Source organism: Eulemur rufifrons, chromosome 19 (genome assembly GCF_041146395.1).
Source record: "Eulemur rufifrons isolate Redbay chromosome 19, OSU_ERuf_1, whole genome shotgun sequence".
In the NCBI taxonomy this organism is placed as follows: domain Eukaryota; kingdom Metazoa; phylum Chordata; class Mammalia; order Primates; family Lemuridae; genus Eulemur; species Eulemur rufifrons.
Genome location: NC_091001.1, coordinates 90,432,716 through 90,455,962, shown reverse-complemented (window position 1 = coordinate 90,455,962; position 23,247 = coordinate 90,432,716). Strand labels below are relative to the sequence as shown.

The window sequence follows — 23,247 nt, the reverse complement described above, 5'->3', positions numbered from 1 at the left end:
TAACCAGCTCCCTGAAGCATCCCTGAAACTTCAGTAACCACTGTTCTGCCTTCATCACTATAGATTCATCTTGCCTGGTTTTGAACATTATATATATAAATGTAATCATAATATGTACTCCTTTGTATCTGGCTGCTTTCATTCAACATTATATTTGTAAGCTTCATCTATCTTGTTATATGTAGCAATTCATTTATTTTCATTCCTATGTGTTATTTTGTTATATAAATATACTACAATAATGTATCCATTCTACTGTTGAAGGTCTTTTGGGTTGCTTTCAGTTTGGGGCTATTGTGAATAAATTTCCTGTGACTATTCTTGAATGTGTCTTTTAGTGGGCATAATCAGTAATTTCTGTTGGATAGCACTAAGTGTGATTGTTGGGTCATAGAATATATGTATGTTTCACTTTCATAGATAATTTTTTCAGAATACCAATTTACGCTGCCACCAGCAGAATGTGAGAGTTCCAGATCCACATCATTATCAATAATTGTCATTGTCATTCTCATTGCCTTTATGGTTTACCCATGTTGAGTAAAGGTATCTCATTATGGTTTCAATTTCAATTTACATTTCCCTAGTGAGGACTGATGTTTAACAACTTTTCCTACCCTTATTGGCTCTTCAGGTATTGTCTCAGTTATCTAATTCTGCGTAACAAACCTCTTCAAAAATGAAGTTCTCAAAACAACAACTCCCTTAGTGGTAACTTAGATGAAACCAAGTTCTTAATTCTAATGAAGTCCAGTATTTTCAGTATTTCATTTCAGAGCCTTATGTTTTGTGTCCAAAATCTTTGCAAGCCCTAAAGTCATTAAGATATTCTTTGATGTTGTCTTCTAAAAGCTTTATTGTTTATTTGTATCTGTAATCCCCCCAAAGTTGATTTTTGCTTATGGTGTGAAGTAGAGGTGAAGATTTCCTTTCTTCCTAAATGGATGTCAAATTAGGTTATCACCATTTATTGAAAAGAATGCCTTTTCCTACACTGAGCTGCAACTTTGTCATGAACCATGGTGTCAACTACATGTGGGTATATTTCTGGATTATTCATTCCATTCCATAGGTTTATTTATCTTTCCTTGTACAAATAGCACATTGTCTTAATTATAATAGCTTTATAATGAATTTTATTATTTGGTTCTGTAAATTCTAAATTCTTCAATTTTGTTCTTGAGGTGGCCACAGCTATTCTTGGCCTTTTGCATTTCTATATAAATTTTATAATCAGGTGATCAATTTTCACAAGAAAACTGCTGAGATTTTTATTGAATTGTATTGAATCAATAGATTAATTTGGGGAGATTTGACATTTTATAATACAGAGTCTTCCAAGCCATAACTGTGACATAGCCCTCTATTTACCTAGGGTTTCTTTCATTTGTCTTGGTGTCTTATAGTTTTTTTTTCTCTTTTATTATTATTTTTTATTTTTTTGTATATATTTTTTGCTGTGTGGAGACCATGTGGGCTCACATTGTGTGGCCTTGCCTTGTGGTTTTCTGTATAAAGTCTTGCACAACTTTTTTTAGACTTATTCCTGGGTATTCAGTATTTTTATGTTGCTATGAATGGTATTTAGAATTTTTTCACCCTTATAATTGTTTGTTACTAGTATATAGCACCAAATTGATTTTCGTACATTGATCTTGTATCTGTGAACTTGCTAAATTCACTTGTTAATTCTAGTAGTTTATCTGCAGATTCTTTTGTATTTTCTGCATATGCAATTTTGTTGTATAAGTAATACTAATTTTATTTCTTCTCTTCTGATAAATATACCTTTTATTTCTTTTTCTTGTCTTACTACACCATATAGGACCTCTGCAGTGGTGTGTAGAAATGGTGACAGCTAGCTTCCTCATCTCATTCCCATCTCAGCAAGGAAAGCATTTAATATGATGTTTGCCGTAGGTGTTTTTTTTCCCCTTAAATGAATACTCTTTATCAGATAAATAAGTTCCCTTCTATTTCTGTTTTGCTAATGGTCTTTGTCATGAATGGTTTCATAGATGCCTTTTCTGCATCTCTTGAAATAATTATATTATTTTCTCCTTTATTTTGTTAATGTGGTGAATTACATTGGCTGGATTTCTAAACAAGATAAAAGTTTATTTCTCTCTATGTATCAGTCTAAGTTATCCAGGGTTGATAATGCAGTTTACAGTACTGGGACCCAGACAATATCTATCTGCTTTTCTTGACACATGATTTCTATATTGTGGTCCAAGATGTTAGCTGTATGCCCAACATCATGTACTTATTCCAGCTGTGTGTGTGTGTGTGTGTGTGTGTGTGTGTATTCCTTAAAAAACAAAACTTACCAAACTGACATGAAAAGACTGAAGTGTAAATATTTTATTTATTAACAAAATATTACCTGCAATTTTAAAACCTTCATAACATGTACAACACACACAAACCCAAAACAAAAACAATAATTCAATAATCCCAGGCACAGATGACCTCACTGGTGAATTCTCTGCGAAAGATGAAGAAGTAGTAACACCAATATTACACAAACTTTTAGAGAAAACAGAAAAAAGGGACACTTCCAAACTCATTTTATGAGACTATAACAACCTCTACAACTTCATAAGAACATTAACAGGAAGGAAAACATGAACTCAAGGAAATTCATCCATTTCAAGGAAATTTCAAGGAATTTATCCGTTTTAGGTTAAATTCCAAATTCATTGACACAAAGTTGTTCATAATATCCTTTTCTCTGTAGAATGTGTAGTGATGTCTTTTTTAAAATTTTAGTATAATAATTTGTACCTTCTCTAATTTTCTCTTAATCTGTCTTCCTAGGGTTATTAGTCTTTGCAAAGGAACAACTTTTATGTTTTCTCTATCTTTGTTTTCTATTTTGTTAATTTTTGCTTTTATATTTATTACTTTTTCTATCTACTTTCTTTGGGTTTAAGTTGTCTTTATGTCCAACTTCTTGAAATAGATTCATAATCATTAGATTTTCAACCTTTTATAACATATGTTTTATGGCTGTATACTTCTGGCTTGATCTGTATCCACAAGTTTTGATATGTTATATTTTATTATTTAGATTAAAATATTCCTATAGTCCATTGTCATTTCTTTGACCAATAAATTATCTAGATGTGTGTTGCTTAATATCCAGACATTTGGGGATATTTCTAGTTATCTTTTAACTAGATACTATTACTGATTTCTGCCTTAAAACCACTATGGTCAGATAATATTCTCTAAGGACTTCAATCTTTGAAATTTGTTATGGCTCAGAATATTGTCAATTTTAATAAATATTCCTTGTATACTTGAAAACAATCTATGTTGTACAATCAGACCTATATATAATATGTGTCAATTAAGGCAAGTTTGTAAATTGTATTGTTCAAATCATCCCTATTCCTATTGGTTTTTTTGTCTGCTTATTATATAAATTAGTGGGAGGGGTGTCCTATAATCTCCCATGATTATTATGAAGATTTGTCTGTTTCTTATTTTAATTTGCCAGTTTTTATTTTATATATTTCCTGACAGTAGATTAAATATAGAATTGTTGTATCTTCCTAGTGAATTGACCCTTTTATTCCTTTGAAATGTCCTTGTATGTCCCCACCAATGCACCTTGCCTGTAAATCTACTTTGTCTTTTATCAGTCCAGCATATGCTTTTTTCTCTTTTCCATGTTATGTTAAAAAGCCTTTCTCTTGTAAACAGCATATAGTTGTTTTCTAATCCAGGCTGACAATCCTTGTCTTTTAATTGAAATATCCAGTCTATATATACTTAATATAATTACTGGTATTTGGGGGTTTAAGTTGATACTTTACTTTTGTTTTTTAATCTCATCCATTGTTTGTTCCTCTTTCTTTCCCACTCCCCCTTTTTTTGGTTTATTTTGGAGTTTTTTTATTTTACCACCCCCCTTTGTTTCCCTACGATTTATAACAACAGTGTATGAAAAGAAATAAAATGCACCAAAAATTGAGATAAGTTTGGAATCTGAAACATATTCACAGAAGATCTACTTTCTCATAATAAAAAGTGAAATTGTATATAATAATTATCTACATATAGTAGAAAAGTCCATCTAAGAAAGAAAACATTCACCACTGGCAATTTACCATTTGTGTTTAAGGAAAAGATTAGTTCCAAAATGTTTTTCTTTTTCATTCAACAAAAACTCTGAATTAATGATCAGAAGATTTTACTTTTGGGAAGTCTCCACAGTTTTGTAAACTAAACAAATAGCTTTGAATGTAAGAAAATTTGGCTAGACTAAAAAGCATTTTAAAGGGTTTTATGTGGGTTTTTTTGTTGTTGTTTTGGGAGTTTTGGATTGTATTTGCTTATTTGTTAGTAATTGCAATTGTTGAGAATTGCTACGATCTCCTAACTTAAATACATTTATACTATTAATTAGTAATTATCAGTAGCATTTTCTCTTAAGTTATTTTTATCATTTCAAGTAAAACACCCTATTTTAAAACAGTCTATTGTCAATCAGAAGAAATAATAAAAAGTTAAAATTTTCAATATATTTAAAAATATTTGTGAATACTCATCTTATTTTTGTTTGTACAGTTTTATCTTACTCAAATATTTATTCCTGTTAGGGTCAGGTATATCTTTATACTCAAGTAAAATAATTAAAATATTTTCAGTATCTTCAAATGGCTGATTGCAAGTATGTAATTTTTCTGATTTTGAGAGTAACATAAGTCAGGCGCCTGTTGCCCAGGTTGGCCTCCAACTCCTGGGCTCAAGCAATCCTCCTGCCTAAGCCTCCTGCCTAAGCCTACAAGACTTATGCATAATATTATGCACAGGTGTCCATAATATTTTTCACCTGAGGTAGAGTTTTAGTGTTTTCTAACTGTTTTATGTGTATTAAATATAATCATCATTTATCAATATTTTACAAATATTTCCCCATTCTTTAATTCACTTTTAAATTTTATAGTGTTTTCTTTCTTTCACGGCTTTTTGCGATTTTCCCTGTCCTGTTGTGATCAATTGTATATTTACCTATATTTCTTGTGGTAGTTTATCTTTATGATGTTATTTTTGTATTTAACTCTTTGATACACCTGAGAATGCAACATTTTCTTGCTATCATTATGTTCTTTTATCTTCATTCTAGAAGAACTTTTCAAGTCTGTCTTTGATAATTTCTAATACAAGTTTCTACATTGTAAATACTATTTTTTAAGCTACCTTCTGTGCAGCTTTAATTTAACCATTGCTTTTGAATGAGGTGATAATGAGCTGGGTTACTAATTGTTTTTCTAGCCCACCTCCATTCTTTCTCCTGAGCTGTGGTCATGAGTGCTTAGCCTTGGGTTTTGGTGATAATGTGATGTTTCATATTTTTAGGGTCTTCATACATGTTTATTGGTGGATAAGAAGAAGCTATGGGAGTAGACACATTTTTCAGCACCAGGTGGGGTCAGAAAAGCTTTCAGGAGGCTCCAGCTAAGCTTTAAAGGGCTTGGAGAACAGATGAAAATCATCTGGGTAAAAAAATGCTATATGGAAGTTGTAGGGAGGAAGTTTGTTCCTGGCAGATTAAATCCCACAAGCAAAGATTTGGAGACATGAAATATTGCATAGGGTTAGGGCACTGCAAGTAAAATAGTTCCAGTTGGACATGTGGGAGGGGAAAGTGATATACTGTATAAGATAAAGCTGAAGAGGTAGGCAAAGGCTGGATTGCAGAAGGCTTGCTTGCATCAAACAAGTATTCATTGCACACCTGTTATATGCCCAACCTTATTCTAGACTGTAGACATACAGTGCTGAGTGAAACAGACATCAGTTCTGCCTTGTAGAAACTGCATATTCAGGAGACAAGCAGTAAACAAATAAGCTTTCCAAAAAGCATATGACTACAAAGCATTACAACTACTGTGAAGGAAAGAATAGGGACAGTGAGAGGAAGGAGGAGGGAAGACTTTGTTTTGATTAAATCTGTTGAGCTGGGTTCAGGGTAAAGGCTCTGAGACTGAGAAGTACTTGGTACATTCAAGAAGTACATACAAGATACATTCAAGAGAAAGGCCATGCCTGGTGCTTGGCCAGCATGGTCTGAACACGCTCATTCTTATCTAATCTCAAAAGCTGAGCAGGATGAAGCCTGATTAGTACTTCCCATAGTACTCCCATAGTACTGAGAAGTACTCATGGGAGAAGGAAGCGTGGCATGGGATCAGGCTGGGGAGGCAGGGACAGAATATGAACACTTCACAGGAAATGTAAAGAGTTTGGGTGTCATTCCAAGTGTAACTGAAACAGACTGATAGATTATAAGCAGGATAATGATATACTATATTTCATCATTTCTAACATGCATATTTTTTCACACTTTAATATTGGGATGCTTGCTGCAGTTGATTTTTTAAAATTATGTGTAATTTTTAAACAGCAGTGCAAAATAGTTTAACTTGGAGTTTTATTTTTTTTTCTTAGTGATACATAAAATGATTGTTTCTTTTAATGAGTGGAGTCTTCCATTTGATTTTAATTCAGTGATTTAATTTATATTTTTAGAGGACAGCGGTATCTGTCATCCAGGTTGCTGTTTGTAAATGGGATTAGAGGGGCAAGAGGAAAGTTGGGATATCTCCAGGCTATTGTTAGAATGAATAGCCCAGGCCAGACATATTGGTAGCTCAGGCTAGAGTGGTGGCAAGGTGATGGAGAGAATGAATGACTCAAGAAATTTTGGAGGTAGAACCTGGTATTAGATTAGAATATAGAGTTGGACTGTATATAGGACATGAAGGAGAAGGAATATTGAGGATAGATGGTTAAGTTCAGGCTTTAGCAAGTAGGTATTTGGTGGTGCTATTTCCTGACATGGTGAAAAATGAAGCAATTTTTTTTTTTTTAAAGATCAAGAGTGTAATTGGGGTATGTTAAATTAGAGTTGCCTATGAAATATCCATGTGGGTGTGTCCGAGAGGGAATTGGATCAAGTTAGGTCTAATGTTCAGAAGAGAAATCTAGGCTGGAGATATAACTGGGAGTCATCAGATGTAGATGGTATTTGAAGCCATCCAAATGGATTAGGCCACCAAAAGATAACACAGAATGAGAAAAAGAGAAGGCCTAGGAGTAAGCCTTGAGAAATTCCAACATTTAGGGGTCAAATAAATGAGAAAGACTATGTAGGAGTAGCCTAAGGATTAAGAGGAAACGTAGGAGGATATAGGACCACGGAATCCAGGGGAAAAGGATGCTTCAAGAAGAGAGTAGTCAACTGCATTGAAAACTACTGAGAGTTCTATTATGAAGAATTCTTTGGGATTTACAAAATGGTGCAGGTATCAAGAGCTGTTTCAGTGGAGTTTTATATTCAGGAGCCACCCAAGAGTGAATAAGAACTGATGGAGTGGACACAGCCCATGTACGTAAGTCATGAACCTTGGCTGTTAAACAGGGGTGAGAAATAAACACATCTCTAGATGAAGGGATTATGGTGCGAGGAGACTCTTTGTTATCTTTAAGATGGGAGACAGCGGAAAATGTTTGATCCTGATGGAATGGTCCAGTAGAGGGGGAATGAAGGGAAAAGAAGATACAGGGGCCGAGAGGCCACTTGGAAAAGCAAATAACTTGAGAACCCAAGTATGGAATGAACTCAGACGACATGTGGCAAAGGCCTTTATACTATTATCCGCAGAGAAAACTGAAGAGGTTTAGGCAGAGAATTACTTGACCTTACTATTTCATTCTGTCATCACAGGGGATGGATTTGGGGCTGTGATGAGTGGCTGGAAGCACAAAACCCCGTTAGGAGGGGGGAATTCAGGAAAGAGACAGTGAGGCCCTAAATACGGTTGGAGAGGAAGGAAGTGATTTGGAGACAGAACCAAGAAGTAAAATCAGAAGGGTGTGGTGATGGGGTGTAGGGAGGTAATCAAGGATGACACCCACGGTTTTGGATAACTAGGGCGATATTTGTGATTTTTTAGGATGGTTTTTAATAGGGTGTCTTTAAATATAATGGTGAACACAGGTTGTCTACATAGTGGTTGGTGAAAATCAGGGCAAAGTTTTGTTTTAGAACTTAGAACTGAGGCCCAGCTGGGTAATTTTGAAGGTTAGTTGAATTTGAAATAACTCGCTACCTCTGTCATTCCTTATTGCTATTCCCGGACTTCCAGCTTTCAGAACAGACTTGTGACCAGCGAGACCCCCATGTTCTTTTCCTGCCTTTCTCTGTCAGGGGGACAGCATGGATGTCTGCTCAGGGACATCATCTTTTGCTGTTTCTGGCCGATATATCCCCTTTCCCCAGGACAAAGTTATTTTCCATAGCACATAAGGCCCGTGTTTTCCAGCCATGTTGACATTGCCAGACCTCAGTGGGCCTTTTTTAAAAGGTTCTTTCCATATCCTATTGTATTGCCTGGACCATCTCCAAATCCAGTTTTTAATTTCCTATTGGCTGAATTTTATTTTCTTTCTTTAGGCCTTATGTTCATCTTCCGCTTAACGCTGGCATCCCTCCTGCGCTGTGAGAGGGACCTCAATCGCTTTTGGGCCAGAGGCCATGCCATTTTAAAATTCCTTTGGGCAGCTGTTCAGCTGGTTTAGCATCTTTCAATCCCACTCCTTGGCTGGGATTTACTGTCTCCGGGTCGGCTTCCGTTCCTTTCGGTAAGGAGTGGGAGGGCTGCATTTCCAGCGTAAGCCCCTTTTCTTTGGATCTGTTTTCCTAAGATTCTGGCACCAAGTATTTAACTGATTCCAGTTGGTCAGGCAGCTCTGGGCTGAAATAGTGGGTCATTTCTTTTTCATGAAGAGATCCGAGAGCACCGATGCTAGACATAGTCCTGGGGCCTCCGGAGGCTTGCACACCGTTGATACCGGATGTGCTTTCTTCCAAGGGTCTCCTAGAGAAACATCTTCTTCAGGACCTTCATTCCCTCTGGTATTTAGATTTAAAATGTATGTTGATACTTCTTGTTTTAAGGAAAAAGATGCTTAGTCTTGTTTAAGGATAAAAGGACTTGATTATAAACTGCAAGCCAGTAAGTGATGAGTCCAAGAGTAACAGATAGTATGTTCTGATGCAGATACACATCTTTGTAGTGAACAAACTCCAGTGTGCTTGTTGGGCTCACAATTTGGTTGATTCTATTCAGCATCAAGGACTGGCCTTTTATCACCATCACTATGGTGGGAGGCAAGAGGACGGGATGGATAGAGCTACAAACTTAGAAGCACGTTCGTTGGCCAGGCTCCATTCCTTTGCCAGCTCTACTGCTAACTGGTTGTGTAACCTTGAGGCAAGTTACCTTCCTTCTCTAGGGCTCAGTTTTCTGGTTCTTAAAATGAAGAGTCAAACTGGATAATCTTCAAGTTTCCTTCAAGTTGAGATGGACCATGTGATTCATCTAAAAATGTTCTGATGACAGGAAGGCCATTTCTTCCCAACTGTGCAGTAGCTGTGGAGATTTTCCTGTGAATGATCCATTACCAGAAATGACACTCCCATTCCCACTGTCTGCCTCTCTGGAGTGTCCAGGCAGCAGGAGGAAGGCTAACTCGTTAATAAGCTGCTTCCCCTAAGAGGTGGGTAGGTCTTGCTGAGAAGGAAGAAGGAAATCAATAAAACAAAGGTAGGAGATGTTATGAAACTGAAGAAAAGAAGCATTTTTTTTTTTTTTTTTTTTTTTTTTTGAGACAGAGTCTCACTCTGTTGCCTGGGGTAGAGTGCCGTGGCATCAGCCTAGCTCACAGCAACCTCAAACTCCTGGGCTCAAGCAATCCTTCTGCCTCAGCCTCCCGAGTAGCTGGGACTACAGGGATGTGCCACCATGCCCAGCTAATTTTTTCTAGATATATTTTTAGTTGTCAAGATAATTTCTTTCTATTTTTTTGGTAGAGACGGGGTCTTGCTCTTGCTCAGGCTGGTCTCGAACTCCTGAGCTCAAACAATCCGCCTGCCTCGGCCTCCCAGAGTGCTAGGATTACAGGCGTGAGCCACTGTGCCTGGCCACTTTTTTCTTAATTCAAAACAAAAACCCAGAGAATAAAGAAAAAGTATTTGTATCTGTTTTGTTGGTAAAATGAAATGTTTAAAAAAAGAAAAACAAATCATTTTACTAACAAGATAGATATAAATACTTCTTTTTCACTGTGTACATAGAGTTTTCTGAATATATGCAGATACATGTAGACTTTCCTGTAAATAATACAGGAAACCCAAAGGAACCATTGAGGTTTGTTCCGAATTTCATTATTGAGGTCTTTGAACACAGTTAAAATTTCTTGGTCAGTTAACAAGGTTTACCTGACCCCAGCTCCTTTTAGAAAATCATGCCTTCTTATACATGTTCCTTATTTCATCGTTCACTTTACCTAAATGAGTGGCTGACACCAATTATTTGAGAATTGGTGGATGCGTGTGTTAGAATTCTGCTCCTATGTGTACAATCCCTGAAAAGAATAAGTAGATTTTGAAAAACTTTTGGTTCATTGAGAAAAATGAATTAAGTAAAAAGCATGTAGGCAAGGAAAATTGATCTACCAAAATAGATCAATAGTTAAGACTCTTAAAAGTGTGGGCTTGTCAGTCATTGACGACATTGCTACGTTTAAAATGAGCCACTGGCAGTTCCAGTCACCCAGAACTGTGTTCACTTTCCCCCAGTAATTTGTTACTGGGGAGTTCATATCAGTGATTCACCATCCTTGCTCTATATAATTTCCTTGATTATATTTCCACTGAAACATCAATATTTATATTTACCTTGTTGAGTAAAATATAAACAGCAAACACTTATATAATAAATCAACAATTCTTGCAATAGCATACCTAATTTATCTGGGTTGACAATTGAAAGATCACCAATCACTCCTGTGATTACTAATCTCTTAGAGAGTATTGCTGATGATATCATACATGGCTCTTACAGATCCCCACGCAGAATTGCTTTGGTGGTTTTCACAGAATCACCCTTCATTAAGCAAAAAGAAACCATACAATATTTGGATGATTCAAAATGGAGTTTCATCTTCAAAATTCAGCTTCAGCAAAAGAGGATGGCTTTCACTTGTCCATTTAATCTTGATGGGGCTTTTATTCTAACGTAATAAATTTCTTAACATTTTGCTTTATTTTTATAGAGTTACTCTTAATTGTAGCAGTTCTTATCATTCTATGTATAGACAAGACTAAGAATGGAAAAATATCCCAGAGAGCTCACATCATCAAAGAAAATTCTAATGAAATAATGTTTTTTTGTACAGGTCATTAGAGAAGTGAAACAAATGTCCTTTTATTAAGCTATTACCTCACCTCGTTGTTGAAAACATGAAACTGCTGAGAGTTACATTATATCATTTTTATAAAATATTAGTTGTTGAAGAGCTAGTCTCTAGCAGCATTCCACGTTATTTTTTCCTATTCATTCAAATCCAAAATATTGCTCATCTAAACTTTCTTGGTTAATCACTGTTACAGTAAGTCTGAGACTGCAAGACGCCCGGTAATTCATAACTGGCTTGGGGCTTATTCGCCTTCAGGTCAATTATTCACTTCCTGTTCTGGGGAACTGCAACAAGAAATCATCCTATGCTATAATTGCATAGAATTAATAAAAAGGAAAGCAAGAGATTTTACTTTAGGAATCTAGATGGAAAAGTCACCAGATTTCTGGTACTTTCCTTCCCTTCCTCCTTCTTTGCTAGTCCCACTCCCATTTTAGTAAGGAAAGAAGTTTCTGGTGAGGTTATGTTGAAGGTTTTCCACCCTGAGAAGTAGCCCTGATAAGCACAGCAGGGGCACAAAATGCTCTGGGGGCAGAGAGAAGGGGCCTTGAGGTCTGCCTTTGCAGTGGCTAAGGAAGGTGCCACAGAGAGAGGACATGTCCTGTGGCCTCTTGGGCTAACTCCTAAAGGGCAAGAAGGAATTTCTGAGCGAAGCCAAGGGGTGAGGCTGGAGAAAGGGGAGATTCCATTGGAGGAAGGAGTGCGCAACAAGTCCATGAGAAATTAAAGACCATAGGTTTTCAAAGAAGTCTAGTACGCCAATTGGGCTGTAGTGCCAATGGGGAAGGAGGTTGCCTGAGAACTGTGGCCAAACACATAGGCGGGAGCCAGATGATGAATGGTGCTCTACTAAGGAAGGTGGCGGTTATCCTCTAGCCAAGAAGAGATTCTGGACATTCTGATCTAGGGGACGGCACTAGTGGGTTTGCATTTTTGGAAAGAAGACATTGGCAACTGTTAGGTGGAGAATGGATTAGAGGGAAGGAGGCAAGACTGGAGACAGCTAAAACCATTATGAGTAAGAGTCCTATCAGGATAGAGATAAGAGACCAAATAGGGAGTGAGGGGGAGAGGGGGAGGGATGACATTAAGGTTTCTGGCTTGGGTAGGGGATTACATTCACTGATAAAGGGTATATAGGAGCAATAGTAAGTCTATTTATTATCAACATGTCCAATAGGTGTTCAATAAATTGTTCTAAAGAACAGAGGTCAATCCTTGAGAGAGACTGGGAAATCTTCAGTATTAAGTGGTAGCTGAACCATTTCTGAGTTTCTTTCCAGCCCTTAATCCCTGTGCTTCAATGAATAACATAATCTTATTGACATATCCCCATTTCAGGAAGTCTAAAATTAGCAGTGGCCTGTGTTAAGTGATTTGGTGACATGAGGCAGTTCCTCCTCACAGTTATAATCAGTAAATAAATTGTAATCCCAGCCTCGTGCTGACAAATTGAATATCTGTCAGAACAGATTTATTGAGTGTCGTCTTTATGTTAGGTGCTGCAAGGGAGATTCATATTTTTAGATGTGAAATAGTTTCATTGATTTTTAATTTAAGGTAGGGAGGTAAGAGAGGCAAAAAGGAAGGATGGAAGTAGGACCCCAAGGTCCTTCCCCAAGGTCAGGAAATGGGGTTTAGTAGGAAGACAGTGAATTCAGCTTTAGGCTTGATAAGTTTGAGATTATGGCAGAAGATCTAATGGAAATGATTAAGAATAAGAAATGTACTTGGGAGAAGGATCCTAACTGGAAAGGAGGGTTTGGGATTTATTCCACGGACCGTGGTAGTTGAAGTTGGGAGAGGCTGGAGAGGGCTGAGTTTGCCGTAGATCCCAGGGAGGGCTGGAGCTTGGCAGACACCCACCTTCAGGCTGTGAAAGGGTGAGGGCAAGCCAGAGTGGCTAGAGGTAGAACAAGAAGAGAATTCTGTCACAGAACACGGGAAGAGAGAGGGCAAGGAGTGGGTGTTTACCAGACTTACAGGGTAAGGGTGACTGACCAAAGATGATTGTCAGATTTAATAATGAGGTCACTGGTGCCTTTTCTCAGACGAATTTCAGTAGGATTAAGAGTTAAGAAGTGAGATTGTAGGTCATTAAGAAGGAGGAGGAAGATGAATAGTGATAGTAGTAATAATAATATCAATATGCAGTATATCAGATGCTTCCTGCATTACATGCCAGGAAGTCTTCTGAGTACTTTGTATGTGTTATTTTGCTTAATCCTCATAGTAATCGTAGGGACTTAGCAATATTAAGAATATTGTTATTCATTATTGCTATTATTTTCCCATTATAGATAACGCTGTATTAGGAAATAAAGGCAAGGACACAGATAATTCTTTTGAGACATTTTGCAGGGATAGAAGGAGAGGAAAAGCACAGTAGATGACAACATGATCAAGTGAAAGCTTTTTCAGGCTATTTTAACATTTTCAAGGGCAGTGAGGGGAGGAACCAGGGGAGGAATAATTGAAGGTGCTGGAGAAGGAGGAGCAGGTGGGAATACAGGGCAAAGAGACGGGTTGGGATGGGAGAAGGAGCCCAACCTTGAAAGGAGAAGGGACACGGTTTTCTTTGAGTTGAGAAAATTAAGTAAACTTTGAAGTAGGTGATTCAAAAGTGAGGCAGTCTCTGAACTTATGCTTAGTAATGTCAGCGCTGGAGAATTAGATAGGGACGTGAAACAGTTGCTAGAAATCATTGAATGTATCTTCTTTTTCTTCTAGAAAATTTCTTTCTTCTAGAAAATTTCTTAAAAGAAAAAATCCTCAATTTTATTAATGTGAACTCCCCCCAAGCCAAATTCTGTAATGTGAAATTTAACTTGTAATATGCTTTATCATTTGCTGATTCCATTATTTGAACATAAAAGTAAAATCTTATATATATATATATATATATATATATATGTATATATATTTGGATGCTGTAATTTCATTTTCTCAATTGTTTTTCTAAAAACTTGTATTTTGGGACAACTGTTAAGTCCAAAGGCAGAAGGAGCAGACAGCCTGGCGGCTGGTAGGGTGCAGTGTGTCTGTAAACAAGGATAATGGGAAGAAAAGAATGGCAACAAAAATTAGTATCTGTAAGGATAAAAAAGAATAATTCTACCTAAAAGTCCATTGTAACTTTGCAACTGAGCCATCATTTTTATGAAAGTATTTTTTATTAAGGGGAAAAAGGCAAAAGGTCACTGTCATCAAGTTTGCAGAGAACTAAATGAATTCCCAAGTCGGCTAATCAGTTGAAGCAGCTTGGACATTTAGGACCTTGAAGGATTATAACTTAGTGACACAAAATCTTTTCTTGTGATTAACTGGAACCGGCTGGCTACCCCACTGAATTCCCCGGATTCCCTCTTGACTTCACGAGAATGCCGTGTAGACTTGATCAAGGTTATCTACAGGGTTGAGGAAACCATTGCTTCTTTCTGCCCACAACTGTGCAGATACAACTATTTTTAGCATTTGCTGCAACCAAAACAGGTGGCAGTATTTTCACATATTTCCCCTGTTAGAATATAACACTCCTTGGAAATAGTTGAAAACATCTAGGAAATACAGGCTGTGGCAACTGCAGTGTCATTTTAGTTGGAAAACATTTCCTGAGGAAAAGTAAACGTTTTTCTTGTAGAATCCAACACTTTGGCTATTAAACCATTTTCATCAAAACATTTTATTCATATGTAAAATGTTTTTAAAGTTCTCGCTGTGTAAACATGATCATCTCATACTAATCGGGTATGTTGAGTGCCTCTGTTTATCCATTAATATCTGGTGTTTGTCATTGGTTTGTGTCTGATGTTCCATGTCTTTTTTTCAGATATTGATGAATGTGTAAACAACACTGTTTGTGACAGTCACGGGTTTTGTGACAATACAGCTGGCTCCTTCCGCTGCCTCTGTTATCAGGGCTTTCAAGCCCCACAGGATGGGCAAGGGTGTGTGGGTGAGTTTTTAGAATTTTTTCCCAAAATGTTTCAATAAAGAAATCAAAGTTATCAACAACAGGAGCTTTTAAACAGGTAATTTGGGCAGAATTTTATGATAATTTGATTTTATCACACAATTTGGGGATGTGCAAAAATATACTATGGCTTCTGAAAGGGGACATTAAGAAATATAGAAGTATGACTTTAAATTTAAATGAATGTTTGAAAGAACATCTGTTTAAACTCTTAGCTGAGTGTGCAGAACTCTGGAGTCCCTCCTGCACAGGAAGTAGAGTCTGGTGTGTGGTATAGCTTGTCTGTCTTCAAAATGCACCTTCTTCAGCAGTGCATTTAAGGAAAGTGTTGGCAAGAGCTTCAGTTTCCAGGAATGACGCCCATAAAATGAAGCTTTGGATTGTGCAACTATATTTCTTCAGTCTGTTCTGTCTGGGATTGACGGGGCTGGAAGGAATCGGAATCTTGAATATCATCAGATGTCCTAGAATATGGTCAAACGCATGCTCATATAGAAGGTGACATTTTGTATTTCATTCTCTGATCAGCTGTGATTTCTTCAAATCAAATTCATTATGAAACATATTTGCCATGAGAGCAATTAAATGGGAAAGAGAAGAAAGGTTATCAAATTCCAAACTTCACAGATAACCAGGCTTTTTCTTTATTCGTCTTCATTAGAGAAAAATAGCCATGTTCACTACGTGACCGATGGCACTTGAGGAGGAGTCAATAACTTTTTGGTTTGAGAATTTGCAATTAAAACAGTTCACTCACCATCCAGATTAAACTTGGAAAACAAAATCTATTCAGAGGTTTAATGATAATATCACTTGAAAAGTAATTACTTTTACAGAATTAATTATGAAATTCAGTTAATTCCCAGTAACAAATTTTTTTTACAAAGCAGTGATGTTATTTTGAGCATAAATATTGGCTAGTCAAAAACATAATTATTCAAGGAGTATTCACAAGAACTCATAGCTGTTTAATAATACGGCTAAGACTATCTTAATCTCTAGTTCCCTTCCCCCCAAAACATAAGTGATAAAAACTGTCTGACGCTCGCAGAATATTTTGACTAAATGGATCGTGTGACTTGGCCGCCTCCTTGTCTTCTTAGCGTCACCACGTCCTCACCTTTTACACTGCAGCAACATCACGTGCTTGTGGTCGCTCATGTCATTGTGCAATTATTTGGCTGTCATTTGCTCCTGCTGGGAATGTGCTCCTGACCTCTCCTTCCTGAGCCTGGATTCTTGCCACTCATTCTTGAAGACTGAGGTTAGGTGTCATCTCCTTCCAGACACCGTCGCTGCTCCTTCTGTCACTCTCAATCTGAGCTGTGACCCCCATGCTTGCAGAATGCCTTCAGCAAGTTTTATTATAATAGTTACAATCTTTTGGGGAATATTTAATCACATGTATATCGCCTGCAGCCTTCTTCTCCATGCCTATAACCTCCGTGTGTTTGAAAACTCTCTGTCTTCTCCCTGGGTGGGACGTGATGTTTGGCCTATTGCAGGTGCTCAGCAAATTTTGTTTTAACTATTAACTGTTCGAGTATCCAGATGTTGAACCATTGACTCTGCATAGCTCCTGAGCCCCCTGCTTAATGTCGATTTCCAACCAGCCAGATGAGTGTGTCAAACCCGTGCTGACGTTTTGGTTTGGCACACAAAACACCACTCTCCGAGAAGGAATATTTGTTATCATTTTGGTGAACTCAACAAATGTCATTTAATTTGTCTTTTTATTCATTCTTTTGAAAATATTTAATGGGCATCTATTCTGTGCCCTTCACCACGCTGGGTATTGTGTAGAACCTCAGAGATGAGTTGTGCCCCACTGCCCGCCATTATCATTCCCCTAACTCACCCCTGCACTTAAGGTCCACTCTGCTGTGCTTTCACAGAACTTCGTACTGTTCTTTCCTAGCACTCACTGAAGCCTGTATGATTATCTTTTAATTTCCCTGACTTGACTGTAAACTCTGTGAAGGCAGGAGTTGGGCCTGCCTGACTCATCATTGTTTCCTCGATGTATGGGCCATATGGGCCTAGCCCCTAGAAGTAAGCCAGAAAATATTTCTTGATTGAATGAATGCAGTCTAGTGGGAGTGATTTTAATGGCCATATAAATAATATAAGTTGGAAAGTAGAAAGTTTCACTGGACATTTACCTAAAGTTGATAAATGTGAACTGGCAAGTTTAAGTTTTTCTGGTCTAAATTAAGACTATTTAGGTTGATTAAATATTCCAACTCTGCTTTACTTTATGTTACAGTATCTTTACACAAGTGAAACCCAGCTCTCGTTGGGTTTATGTCTGTTTATATACAAAGTGAAATGGAAAACTGAGGTTATTATCCAAATAAGTCAAGATATGTAATCTTTTTGTCCAATTAACTGGGTATAGCAGGTGAAAATAGGATTTTTTTTTTTCTGGAATGATTTGGATAATTGCTCAAATTTTTAACTTTGTATAAACCATCTCAGAAGGTGCTCATGAAAGAGCTGATGTTTGCACATGTTTAATGCATAAGACACATTAGCATTTCAGGCTTCAAGTCAGGTACTTTGCTGAACTGGGTCTTGCTAATAAAATTTCTCTTAGGAGGAAAGAAGGTAAAAATTACTATTGGGCAAGGTCAAACATAAAATTAGCCTTTCTTTGGTTTGTGTACTCGCATAATGTTGCATGAAAAATACTCATCAGTGAGATTCCCTGACTGTGTTTTAATTATGTATATTTAAGTACAGAAGAAAAATAGTTAGCAAAATAGTAATTACACTGTAGAACATCAACAGAATTTGAAAAGGTGTAGTGAAATTAGTAATTAGTTATTGGACTATATTGTTTCACATGGATGATTAACATAGCCCCGATGAATGATTTAAAGGGGTTTTTCCTTCATTTTTCAAAGGGCTATGCAACCTGGATTCTGTTGTTAATTTGTGGACATTTTGGCTGCTAGAGAACTGTATTTTTCAGATATTTAAGTAGATGTTTTAAAATTTTTAAGTGAACTTAATTCTATAGTTGCTGAATTGCCAGTATCTTAATTTTCCTTGAATTAAGAATTGAGAGTAAGAGTGTTGGATCATTTAAGACTTTGTTATGTGGAAAAGTTGGGGAAGACAAAACTAGACAGTCAACCAGTACTTACTATGCTTGCAATACAATTCCAGGGTGTTCCTTAAAACTGGAAGTGGAATTTAGAACCTTTGCCTTGTGTTTTCATGGTCCCTTCATACAGACCAAACCATCCACCGCTACCTTTAGGAGCCCCTTCCTTACAAGAGCAGAAGGGGTTTGATTGCTCCCAGGGGACCACCTTGCTTCCAGCAGACACTACGAGCCCTGGCACAGCTGGTAAAATAAAGAGCTGTCTTGAAGGAGCCGCGCCTCTCACTCAGTCTGTGCTCCCTTTTCCAGATGTGAACGAATGTGAACTGCTTAGTGGGGTGTGTGGTGAGGCCTTCTGCGAGAACGTGGAAGGGTCCTTCCTGTGCGTGTGCACTGACGAGAACCAGGAGTACAGCCCCATGACCGGGCAGTGCCGCTCCCGGGCCTCTGGAGGTAAGTCCCAGTGGCACTGTGCAAGGGACAGAGGGCTCCCCTCAGGGACCTGGACCTACACAGGTTTGGGCGAAACACTCTGGGAGGGAGGTAGGAAGTAGCCAAATGTCCCAGCACAGTTCTGTCTCTGGAAGCTTCCATGCCCTTCCATGCCTGCCCTATCAGTGGAATTAGGATATTGGTGATGACTGTGGGCTAGATGGCCTCTAATGTGCTTTCCAATCCGGAGACGCCTCGAGGAGGGTAAAGGATCCAAAATGATGAGAACATTTGCTGAGGATTGCTTAAAACTTAGAGAGCTATCAACTCAGGATTTAATGCGGCAGAGTCTCATTAAGTTGCATAATCCTCCTTTCTTGGCCCTTGGAGAGATGTATTTTGACACTTCTCTAAATTAAAAGCAACATATAGGCCTCTCAGGATCTACAAAGACTTCCACTTGGAATTCTTGAGGTGTTTTTCCAGAATTTGGCCTAGAGAAGTGGCTATGTTTGCATTCGTTTAAAATTTGATTTAGGCTGTGTCGTCACCGCACGAATTGAAATAGAGAGCTGACTGTTTTCCAGATAAATTAATCAACTTCCACATCACCGTTTTAGTTTGTGCCATGTAGTTCTAGCTTGGTTGTATTTTAGGGAAAGCAAAAGCCCAAATGACCCGTTGAGAGCCAAGTAAAATGAAACATTGACCTTTTTTTTTTTCTCTTTCTCCGTCAGTTTTATCCATGCTTCTATAACAGCTTTCACTGCTCCTCTAGAGGGTACACTTATTCTGTGTCAAATAGCTACCTTTGCAAGTAATAGGGAATACACTATAAAAATATTTTCATCTACATTTTTTTCTCAATTATTAAAGATAGAAAGGGAAAGGGTGCAGAATTAAATAAGCAGGCAATAATTCAAAAGCTTTGGGAAGGGGAGGAGACAGTTTATCACCGCTGGGAGGGTTGCAGTTCATTCAAGCAGCCGCCACTGTGGTACATATGCTATCACGAAGGGACTTGTCATCTTAGCAAAAGACAAAAAAAACAACCTGATTGGCCAGTAACAGAATTGGTTAAGTAACTATCTTTTTCTCATTTTTTCTTGGTTCCACAGGGTAGCACCTCACCCATAGTGTTATTTGGAATGAATTAATTCACATGTCATAGTATTGGATAGTCATTAAATGGTGTATATGAAGATTAGGTAGTCATGATAAAGATTAATGCACATGATACAATGTTAAGTGAAAACAACCCCAATATATTCCAATGATCACACTCTATAGAGGGAAGGAAGGTGGGAATGCATTAAAAGATAATTGTTGGACTTAATGGAAATTTTAGTTTTTTCCTTTGTTTTCTAAACTTTCTGTAAAATTTTAGGTGGGAAGACCAGGGTTCTGGTCCATGAATCACTTTCTGATTGGCTAAGCTTGGGCACTTCAACATCTCTGAGTTTTTGTTTCTCACCTGTAAAATGGAGAGAAAAATTTTATTTACCTCAGAGTTTTGTAAATTTTAAATGAAATCATATTAATATATGAAAAGTCATATATTAAAGGCAAAACACAACATGAAATATTAAAATAGTATCCCAGACACATAAGGGATATCCATTTCTTATCCTTTTGTGATCTCCTCTGAAGTGGTGGATCTTTTAACTACAGATATTTTTGCTAGAATGTTTTAGCATGAGAAAAACAAATGGTTCATCCAGTTTACATAGCTTCAATTAGGGTATGTGTCTGGAATCCTAAAGTTTGCTCATTCCTTTTTTTTTTTTTTTTTTTGGGATAACTAATCCCTTAATGGGATCATGGGACAATCTGAACCATTTTTTCTTAATTTTTTATTTTTAACTTTTATGGTTACATAATAGTTGTATATATTTATAGAGTACATGTGATATTTTGATACAGGTATACAATGTATGTTAATCAAATCAGGGTAATTGGGGTATCCATCACCTCAAGCATTTATCATTTCTTTGTATTTGGAACATTCCAATTCTACTGTTTTAGTTATTTTAATGTATACCCTAACATATTGTTGATTACAGTCACTTCATTGTGATATCAAATATTGTTCATTCTATATAACTAACTATCTAACTATATTTTTGTACCCATTAGCCATCCTACTGTATCTCCCCCACCCTCTCAGCCTCTGGTAACCATCATTCTACTCTCTGTCTCCATGAGATCAACTGTTCTAATATTTAGCTCCCACATATGAGTAAGAACATGTGAGATTTGTCTTTCTGTGCTTGGCTTATTTCACTTAACATAATGTTCTCCAGTTACATCCGTGTTGTTGCAAATGGCAGGATTTCATTCTTTTTAATAGTTATATTGTGTATGTATACCACAATTTCTTTGTTCATTCATCTGTTGACGGACACTTAGGCTGATTCCAAATTTTGGCTATTGTGAATAATGCTGCAATACACATGAGAGTGCAGATATCTTTTTGATATACCGATTTTGTTTCTTTTGGATATATACCTAGCAGTGGGATTGCTGGATCATATACGGTAGTTCTATTTTTAGTTTTTTAAAGGAACCTCCATACTGTTTTCCATAGTGGTTGCACTAATTTACATTCCCACCAAGAATGTATGAGAGTTCTTCTTTGTCCACATCCTCACCAGCATTCGTTATTGCCTGTCTTTTTCATAAAAGCCATTTTAACTGGGGTGAGATGATATCTCATTGTAGTTTTTATTTGCATTTCTCTGATGACTAATGATGTTGAGCATATTTTCATATACTTGTTGGCCATTGGTATGTCTTCTTTTGAGAAACCTCTAATTAGGAATTTTGTTCAATTTTGTTCAAATTTGTTCAATTTTTCTTTGATTGCCTGTGCTTTTGGAGTGTTACACAAGAAGTCTTTGCCGAGACCAATGTCCTGAAATGTTTCCCCAATGTTTTTTTTTAGTAGTTTCGTAGTTTCAAGTCTTAGATTTAAGTCTTAATCCATTTTGATTTGATTTTTGTATATGGCAAGAGATAAAGATCTAGTTTCATTTTTCTGCATATGGTTACCCAGTTTTCCCAGCACCATTTATTGAAGAGCCTGTCTTTTCCCCTCTGTATGTTCTTGACACCTTAGTGGAAGATAAGTTCACTACAGATATGTGGATTTATTTCTGGGTTCTCTATTCTGTTCCGTTGGTCTGTGCCTCTGTTTTTATGTCAGTGTCATGCTGTTTTGGTTACTGCAGCTCTGTGGTATAACTTGAAGTCAGGTAATGTGATTCCTTCAGTTTTATTCTTTTTGCTTAGAATGGCTTTGGCTATGCTGCATCTTTTGTGGTTCCATATCCATTTTAGGATTATTTTTTCTATTTCTGTGAAGAATGTCATGGACATTTTGATGGGAATTGCATTGAATCTGTAGACTGCTCTGGGTAGTATGGATATTTTAATGATACTGATTCTTCCAATCCATAAGCATGGAATATCTTTCCATTTTTTTATGTTCTCTTTAGTTTCTTTCACCAGTATTTTGTTTTCATTGTAGAGATCTTTTGCTACTTTGGTTGAGTGTATTCCTGGGTATTTTACTTTATTTGTAGCTGTTGTAAATGGAATTACTTTCTTAGTTTCTTTTTCAGATCATTTGCTGTTGGCATATAGAAATGTTACTGATTTTTGTATGTTGATTTTGCATCCTGAAACTTTACTGAATTTGTTTATCAATTCTAATAGTTTTCGGGTGGAGTCTTTTTATTTTTTTTAATTACATTTTTCCCAAAATATGCCGGGAAGCCAATTTTTTTTTTTTTAATTTTTTCTTTTTTCTTTTTTTGTTTTTTCCCAGAGGCCTTGACCCTGATCAGGTGAAGTCTTTAGGTTTCTCTAGATATAAGATCATATTGTCTGCAAACAAGGATGATTTGACTTCTTTCTTTCCAGTATGGATGCCCTTTATTTGTTTCTCTTGTATGATTGCTCTGGCTAGGACTTCCAGTACTGTATTGAATAACAGTGGTCAAAGTGGGCATCCTTGTCTTGTTCTAGATCTTAGAGGAAAGGCTTTCAGTTTTTCCCCATTCGGTATGATACTAGCTGTGGGTCTGTCATATATGGCTTTTATCATGTTTAAGTCCCTTCTATACCCAGTTTTTTTGAGAGTTTTTATCATGAAAGGATGTTGAATTTTATTGAATGCTTTTTCAGTATCAATTGGAATGATCATATGGTTTTTATCCTTTGTTCTGTTGATATGACATATTACATTGATTGATTTGTGTATATTGAACCATCATTGCATCCCTGGGATAAATCCCACTTGATCATGATGAATAATCTTTTTAACATGTTGTTGAATTCTGTTTGCTAGTATTTTGTTGAAGATTTTTTCTTCTGTGTTCACCAGAGATACTGATCTATAGTTTTCTTTTTTGTTATGTCTTTGTCTGGTTTTAGTATCAGAGCAATACAAGCC

General features: G+C 36.9%; 1 protein-coding gene across 10 annotated transcripts in view; it reads left to right on the top strand.

Annotated features, from left to right (window-relative positions):
• The window catches only part of LTBP1 (latent transforming growth factor beta binding protein 1), a 384,917-nt gene that overhangs the window by 321,460 nt on the left and 40,210 nt on the right, over positions 1–23,247 (top strand). For 4 of the 10 annotated variants that reach the window (XM_069495127.1, XM_069495125.1, XM_069495129.1 and 1 more), the window contains one exon: positions 18,669–18,812. The exons of 1 other annotated variant lie outside the window; for it this stretch is intronic. In XM_069495127.1, coding sequence (XP_069351228.1) covers positions 18,669–18,812 — 144 coding nt within the window. Of the gene's footprint in view, positions 1–1,538; positions 1,551–15,106; positions 15,233–18,668; positions 18,813–23,247 lie in introns of all 10 variants that reach the window. 5 more of the 10 variants (XM_069495133.1, XM_069495132.1, XM_069495131.1 and 2 more) reach the window with 2 other exon arrangements.